The sequence below is a fragment of the Denticeps clupeoides genome, chromosome 8 (assembly GCF_900700375.1).
Source record: "Denticeps clupeoides chromosome 8, fDenClu1.1, whole genome shotgun sequence".
Lineage (NCBI taxonomy): Eukaryota > Metazoa > Chordata > Actinopteri > Clupeiformes > Denticipitidae > Denticeps > Denticeps clupeoides.
In genome coordinates, this window is record NC_041714.1 from 13627306 (window position 1) to 13635924 (window position 8619).

Consider the following 8619-nt stretch of genomic DNA (forward strand, 5'->3'; position numbering starts at 1 on the left):
GGCTGGGCCACTCAAGGACATTTACCGAGTTCTCTTGAAGCCACATCTTTGATACCTTGGCTGTGTGTTTAGGGTCATCGTTTGCACTGATGAATCTGATGATGAGTGCTCTGGAGCAGGTTTTCATGCAGGACGTACATTGCTGCAGTCATCTTTCCCTCTATCCTGACTGGTTATCCAGTTCCTGCAGCTTAAAAACATCATAACAACATGATGCTGCCACCACCATGCTTCACTGTAGCAATGATATTGGCTGGTGAGAAGTAGAAGTTTAAGAAGTGGTTTTTCTGCCTGGTGGTTTCGAACTGCCACTTTCAGATGATGGAGGCCACTGTGCTCATTGGGACCTTCAAGCAGCAGAAATTGTTCTTTAAACCTTCTTCAGATTTGTGCTTTGAGATAATCCTGTCTCAGAGTTCTGCAGACAGTTCCTTTGACTTCAAACTTGGTTTGTGCTCTGACATAAACTGTCAACTGTGGGACCTTATTTAGACAGGTGTGTGTCTTTCCAAATCATTGTCCAATCAACTGGTATTTCCTCAGGTGAACTCCAATTAACCTGCAGAAACATCTCAAGGATCATCAAGAGAGACAGGAGGCACTGAACTCAATTTTGAGGCTGTGAATACTTTACATAGATGTGCTTTCTCAGTTTGTTTATTTTTAATAAATTTGCCAAAACCTCAATACATTTTTCACGCTTGTCATTATGGGATTGTTCTGTGTAGAATTCTGAGGAGAAAAATGCATTTAATCAATTTGGAATTTTCCTATTTATATATTTGTGTATACACACACACACACACACACACAAACACTGAAGGGCCTTGGCTTTACATGATTTGGACGTTTTAAAAAAGCAAAAGGTAGCGAAAGGATTTGGCTTGGGATAGTTAAGAACCTGCATTTGAAATGTGAGGGATAAAAGTGGATTTACCGTGAAAAATGGACAGACCAGCTACCAGGGTTCTCCATAAAAACATAAGGGGATTTTATTCTAAATAAAGGTATTTATAGATGCACTAGTCCTTTAGATCTATTGACCATTGTTTAATCTGCATTTTGTCTACTTTTAGTGGTTTGACAGATTTGGTTGCAATTAAAGGACAATTAGAAGCTATGTTGGGTTGCTTAAATCTTGCTTTCAGCCTAATTCTGGCTTACTGTTGTGCACCGGATTACAGCAGGGGCCGACCTCAGACACAGCCCTTTGGTGCATGGGTGGTGTATAGAAATGAATTATTATCGTCATCGTTCACATGCATCCAGCTCCTTTTCGCCATTATTATTACGAGCATAATGCATTGCGGCTGTTTTTGCGTACATTCAGAGCCGACTGATATATTTAGAGCTTGTGGCTCGTCAGCGTATACTTAAAGCTTGGATTGAGTGTGCTGCTTTTAGTGCTGTAATTAAAACATTGTGTGTGTATGTGAGAGTGAGAGAGAAAGGTTGAGATTGAGATTCTCCATCAAATCTACTGTTAAGTCTGTGCCATGTGTGAGGCCAAGGATGAAGGAACGGCCGCCACTTCTCCCTGTCTGAGCCGTCTCGGTCTTTGTGCCCGAAGCTGGCATGGTGACAGGCGGCCCCAGCAGGGCCCGAACCACCCTCCGCATGGGTAGCTAGTCATTAGATACACCTCTCCTTGGTCGCCACGAGTTGGTACATCAGAACTCGGCGTCGCATTTCTCCATTGGGCTCATTCGGCGCCGCAGCCTCTCCCCACTGATCCGGTCCCAGCCTGGCCAATCAGATAAGACCTTCACAAAAGTTCACTCTGAGCCTGAAGCGGATGTTGCACTGAACCTTCGGGTCTTTATGGTTGAAGTGTCACGTCGCACTTGATCATAAAACCGGTTGGTGAGAATAAAGGGCAGCAGCTGATTTTTATCCACTTTTATTTCTGCAATATGACCAATATCTGATTCATATTCAAGTGTGTATGAAAAAAAGTTAAGTCACCGATTTTATTCTTTTAAAAAGCTAAATACATTAAGCATTGGATCAAGGCACATACAAGACTGGCCAAAGGGCATACAATGCACTTTGGTCTTCAGTTATAAAGAACAATTAAGTTGTGGCAACATAAAAGTGGTTTAAATTGGGAAGAAATACAAACAATACTTATTATTTAAAAGAACAGGAAAAAAAATTGACACTTTGTATTCCAAAAAAAGAAGCCAAAATGTTATTCTTACCATTATTGTTTTTTTTTACTTTTTCTGCCCAGAATACATTAATTCATTGGGCTACGTTAACAATGGCGTACGGTACACTTACTGGCGTTAGTGTTCCCTCGGTGGAGATTCGATTCAGCCTCTCTACCCTGGTTTAGCGTAAGCTAGCCGTCCCTTGGTAATGATCTGTGTGCTTGATTTGCCACGCCGAGGCATGGGAGTTCCTGACCGGACTCTGTGCTGTGGTCGTCCCTCCGCAAGTGAAAGCGAAGCCCCCAGGAGCAGAGCGACCCTCCCCCTCCCCTCCGCTCCGCTCCGACCCTAAACCAGAATTCCGAGGTCGACGCCTCGGGTTCCGTGGACACCACACTGTATGCTCTGTGTTCCTCCTCCAAAAAAATTGCTGTTCTTTCTTGCTCCCTCCCTCCCTCCGCTTATTGAATCAGCTGTGCCCTATTTCCCCATAGATACTCATTATGGTTCCTTTTTTCTTCTTCTCCTATCCATTTGTTTTTCTGACGGAAACGTAGCGAAAAGAACGACCTGTGCTTATACTACAAGGTTCTCTAAAATCTGATTGTTCAACACAGCAATGAAAACCCACTTTCACAGTTGACAAGTCATCATATCTCAGTAGAGCACAAAGTATTTTTTTAATTGGTCGGAAACCTTAAGCAAAGAAATACAGTACAAATGACTACAAATTCTCTAAAATATAGAACTGCACTTGGCATCTGCGTACACCGGCTGCTTGGTGGCGGCCTGCAATTTCGATGCTCCTCCTTTTTAATAAATTGTCCTTAAATATAAATTATATGGCAAATGTACACAACATTGCTTTCTCAGTCCTATAGATCCAGTGTGTTGCAAAAGATCAACAACTCTTCAAGTCACTCGTCCACGATAAAACTGTCTTTTTTTGTGTTTTTATCGGTGCATCCGAGTATCATGAATGAGAGTGGTCTGAATCTGGTATTCCACTGTCTCTGAAACTCCTGTTATTCATGTTATTTTCGTTGTGCGGGCTCTTGTAAAGGCTCACACCGTTGGGCGGGAAGATTGTGTGTATCACAAACTCCTCCTTGGAGACCGGAATGTGGTTTATCGGTATCATTTGAAAAGAGGTCTCTCTGATCTCCAGGATGGAGTTGTCCTTCTTTGTCCCGGCCTCTGCATAGTCGTCCTTCCTCCGGCGCCCCTTGTTGTAGGTGCAATTCCTGGAAAACAGGGAACTATTCCTGTGGACATACCAGCACACCAACGCCAGCATGATGATGGCCAAAAGTGCCACAGCCCCACCGATAATAGCAGCTAAAGGCAAACTGGAATTTTTGTAAGGCTCCTTCTCCTGCTCCCGGTTCAAGGTTGTGGTGGGGTTGTACGCTTTCAAGGAGCCGGTCTCTGTCTCTATGCAAACGGGGGTTTCGTCTGACAGGTAAAGGTTGCTAGTCTCCATGGGAACCATGCATACCCGATAGGAAGACTCGGGCTCCAGGGCGGTGAGCAGGTACTCCGTCCTTTCCCCCTGCACGATGGTCTCGGTGATGGATCCGAAGGCCGGGCTGTGGCCCAGTTTCAGCCAGCTGAGCCTCAGGGCAGTCATTGGCTGTGAGACCCTCCAGGATATGTGCACCGTCTCAGCGCTACTGGACTTTACGCTAATGGTGATGATCTTTCTGCCAGGTGTCGTGGTGCTGCGGTAGTTTTTGCTAAGATCTGGCCCCTTGACCACTGGTCTTTTAGTCACGTAAGAAGGCCACTGCGGTCGAGAGGGTGGCAAAGTGTTGGAGACTGTGCTGGTCTCCACTGTGGGGGCTTCATCGTCTTCCGAGCAGTCGAACAGCTCCGAGGAGAGGTCCTTTATGGCCATTCCCTTGACTTTGTCCGGGCCTTGGCACATCAAGCCGCGCACGTTGACCTTGGAGGGAAGACTCCGGAGCCAATCGCGCACCCACTTCATGCGGCAGCCACAGTACCAGGGGTTGTTGCGCAGGAGCAGCTGCGTGAGGTTATCCAGGTCGTCGAAGACGCCCATCGGCAGGCTGCTCAGGTTGTTGCCCGACAGATCGAGGCGGTACAGCTGCCGCAGGAAGGCGAAGGCCCCTGCAGGTACCCGGTTGATGTGGTTGTCCTGAAGCTGTAGTTTCTCCAAGCTGGTACCCGGCAGATTGGCTGGTGGTGACGTCAGAGAGTTGCGCACCATCGACAGCTCAGTCAGGTTAATTAGGTTGACAAAAGCCATCTCCCCAATGCCCCTGTTGTTGAGCAGGTTCCCGTCCAGAACCAGGCGCTTGAGATTGATGAGGTCCTGCAGGGACTGCTCCAAGATGGAGGAGATGCGGTTGTCATCGAAGCGCAGCTCCTCGATGGTCATGGGCAGGCCTGAGGGGATGGTGCTCAGGTGATTGCGGGATAGGAAGAGCAGCCTGAGATGATTGCTGTCTCGGAAAGCCCCTTCCTCGATGCTGACTGCCGACACAGAGTTGTCATCCAGATGGAGCTCCTCTATGTACGGGATCTGTGCCAAGGAAGCATGGGTAATAGTCCGGATGTTGTTCTCTTGCAGGTGGAGCTCCTTGAGCCCCAGAGGGAGGTTAGTGGGAAACTCGTCCAGGTTGTTGCAGTACAGGTAGATTTTCTCCACCCTGACGAGCTTGCGCAGCTCTGTGGGGATGCCTGCGCTCCTGATGCGGTTGTTCTGCAGGAAAAGCACGGTGGCATCCTCTGGGATGCCTAGGGGGATGGAGGTCAGCTCTCGGTCATTGCAGTAGATGAAGGTCCCGTCGCAGCGGCACTGCGCTGGACAGGAGGAGACGAGCCGACCGGCCAGGGACAGAAGTAGTCCAGCTCTGGAGAGGAAGACGAGGAACGACTTGTACTGACAGACCATCTTGAACTCTGTCAGTTGTGCAGCGTGATTGCACAATGCCCTGGAGGGGAAGGAACAGAGGGACACATTTAATGCAAAAGACCTTTTGAGGAAACACACAAGCGTGCTCTAATAATTGCTGTTTGTTTGCGTGCTGCCTCAAGCACTTTTTTTGGGTTCTAAGTGATTCTTTTTTCGGCACTGTGATCCCTGTTAAATTAATCAAAAGCGGCTATAAAGATTACAAGTGACGGCGGGAAATTTGGCCAAACATCCCTGCAGCATTAAGCAAAACATTTTGGGCTCCGTTTCGACCCATTTTTTTAGGAAAGGTCTTTAAAAGAAGACGAAGAGGAAGAAGGGAAAAAAAAAAACCCTCGCGTTTACAATATGAGCATAATCCAGGTGTAAACAGACACCTCTGCCTTCAGCGGAGCGTGCAGAAAAATGAGCGGCGTGAATCGAGGGCCTGTGTTTTTAATCTTTGGGCCGATGTAACGTAATAGCGGGTCCCGGTTGTTTTACACATTTCTCGGGCGAGCCTGTGCATTTCAAGGCTGCCTTTCATTGTGGCAGACTGCGAAAGGGCGAACAAAGTCGGGCCTTGTTGATTAACTGTTGTAAAAACCCGCCTGGCCTCGCCGCTGGATTTGTGTCGGAGCGGGAATGTCCGATTAGGCCCCGCTTCTTGCAGGGTGCAAAAGTGTGACAACCGATGCCTGGGTGCCAATAATTCCTTCATAAATAATGATGATGGGAATATGACTGAATTTTCTGGTCTTATATCATTATTACAAAAATGCAAAATGGAATTACAGTTCCTCACAGGCATGACGCCTTCTAACTAAAACTCTCAAAAATTAAAGATGAATTAAATTCAGTGACGTGATTCAGAACCAGCAGGGAAAATGAAATAAATATGCAGTAAATTTCTTGCAGCATGTACGTTGGATTTTGTGGTTAATGTAATATAAAGCACGGCCTGGCTTTCTTTTTCTTCGTTTTTTTTTTTCTCTCCCCGCAGTGTTTAGTGGAGTGTGGTTTTCTTTTTAATTAGACTAATACTGATTTATTGCTTCAATTACGTATTCCTGTCTTGACCTCTCATCCTGCACCTCTCATTAAAAGTTGCGGTTCGGGCGGTCGCGCAGAGAGACGCCCAGGCATCCATATTTGTCATACCTGATTTGAGAAAACCGGCAAATCCTCTCCGGCCACCAGAAATCCAGTGAGGCTTTTAAGCTCCTCTTTCTTGTTCCTTGCGGGAGGCGTTTGTCTGGGTTGTCAGGGGGGTCTCTTTGGTAATATCCTGACCCGGGCGGTGTTTGCGGAATTGATCCTTGTTTGTACTGCTGACCTCCTCTCTTGTACACTGCCGTCCAGAGTTCATGGCATCAGCGGCTTCGCCATGGCAGATAAACCTATAAAGAAAGCGTCTCTGCCTGGAGACAAACCTCAGGCCTCCTGCTTGGCTGCAGGCATATAATATTTAAGTAAAAAAAAAAAAAAAAAAAAAAAGATGCATGCAGAATCCCTTTAATGCGTCGCTACCATAACGGTGAACCACAAATTAAACCTCTTTGTGTTGGTCCAAAGCTCCTAGGGAAGCGGTGGGGAAAAGTGGATCCTCTCTTTCATCGGAAGAATGGGCATGGCATCAAGCTTCGAACCAGGCTCTCCGATCCAGGGCCACTTGCGAACTCCCGGCCGATGCTTATCCCAGAATGCCGCGTTCCCTCTCAGGGCTGTGGCATGAATGATAAATCCGGCCTCGTGGCGCTGAGGGAAGACCTGCTGTAACTCCGTTCCCGTGTTCCTGGGGAGCCGGCGGGTGCTCAGTTGGACGCTCCGAACCTCATGCTGGACCTGTTGGGTCGCCTGCTACCTAGAAGGCCAATCAGAGAAGGAACTCGTTAGTCATCATCTCGGCTTGTGCCATTAGCCAGCTGTGTGTGTGTGTGTGTGTGTGTGTGTGTGTGTGTGTGTGATGATAAAGAAAATGAAGCATTTGAAGATTTAGCCTCTAGGGGGAGGAGTTGTCATATGAGAACGCTCATGATCACTATCTGTGATATGGCGTTAGATCACTGTGAGATGATGAGAAAAAAACTGTGACCCTTGTCTTTTCAAACTCAACAAATAATAAAAAAAAAAAAAACATTAAAATACCACCTTAATTTCTGCGAACAATGAGGTGGTAAACACGACTAAACTGGGTGAGCTAGACTGCGGGCGATGTTTTTAAATGTGTGCATCAGCCCTGTCCACCTTTAACCCCAACAGGCCCCTCCCCTCCGCACTTTCTATGGAGATGAGGAGAAAAGAATTTCTTTGCATATGAAAAGCTACAGTGGTTGAAGGCTCGTCACAATGGTGGTGGGTGGTTTCCTACAGCTTTTGCACAGTTGTCTGCTTGTGCTTTCCGTGTTCAGGTCGGCTCTGGGCTAAAACAACTCGGATTAAGCGGCGAAAAAAAAAAAAAAAAAAAAAAAAAAGAGCGTTCCAGTCCACCGGCAACCAAACAAAAGACCAAATACTTTCCTCACACTCGTTAAAAATGTGCATAGAACATGAACGCGGCCCATCTCACTGGCTCATTAATGCAGAAGCAGCCGCCTCACCTGCAGTGCCCCCCCCCCAGTGGCCCCCATTCGCACACTGCCTCCATTCTGCGCTGGGTACGAAAATAGCCGAAGCACAACATACAACAGGCAAGCTGCATGGTAACCCCGCCGTACCACACCAGAAGGTAAGGCGGGTGACGCGCACCTCCACCGTTTAAACCACCGCCGCACCGCGACAAGGGAAGGATTAGGGACCTGGGCTGGATTACAGGCCCCGCAACGCTAATAACACACATCTGCCGCTGGCGTTATTAACGCCCGAAGTCGCATGTTGCATCAGCGCCCGTCTCGCACGCACACCACCAAGGGCACTAGGCTGTTCCGAACTTTCCAGGTTTCGTAGCGAGGAGCCGGTGGAGCTTTGCCATAGACATTAGAACAAAAAAAACGACCCGTTCTCTGTTCAGGCAGACTGCGTCTGAAGAGCACCGAGCGCCGTCCATTTAAGCAAGGCCTTCAGAACGCCTTAACCAGGCAGGGCTGGGTGCCAAATGCCATGTTTGATTATTTCTTTGGTTGGTTTGGCTAACTGCCTTTCTTCTCTCCTTATTTCCACATTCATCGGGTTTCAGCGAGGTGCCCCCGCTCCATTGTCCGCTACTGGGAAAGCATGAGGGCCTTGGAATCTGCTGGGATGGAGCCCGAGGAGGGAAAGCTCTTACGCTTTACTGAGTCCCTCTCGGTCCGTATTATCGGCTTTTTCATTTGGTTAAACTTTTTAAACCCCCACCGTCGCCGCCGCCGCCGCCTTCATCCAGGGGGAAAAAAGAAAAAAAAGAGAGACGTTTAGGGTGGGGGGGTGGAACGTTCGGTGATAGATGCCATTCTCTATCTTTCTAATAAGATCCCCTCGCAGTCGGGGGATTTTTCCTAATGGCCAGACCTGCTTCTGCTCCGTTGCCCTGCACAAGTCAAGTTAAATCGAGCATTCGTCTCCTTCTGTCTT

At 47.7% G+C, this 8619-nt stretch overlaps 1 protein-coding gene across 1 annotated transcript; it reads right to left on the reverse strand.

Moving 5' to 3' along the window:
• Positions 1–2634: 2634 nt before the first annotated feature.
• Positions 2635–6547, reverse strand: LOC114795216 (leucine-rich repeat transmembrane protein FLRT3-like). Its single transcript, XM_028988158.1, has 2 exons — positions 6232–6547; positions 2635–5110 (listed from the first exon to the last, which is right to left on the reverse strand). Exon 2 carries the CDS (start codon positions 5068–5070, stop codon positions 3127–3129), a length of 1944 nt encoding a protein of 647 aa, XP_028843991.1. The 5' UTR covers positions 5071–5110; positions 6232–6547; the 3' UTR covers positions 2635–3126.
• Between the last annotated feature and the right edge of the window lie 2072 nt (positions 6548–8619).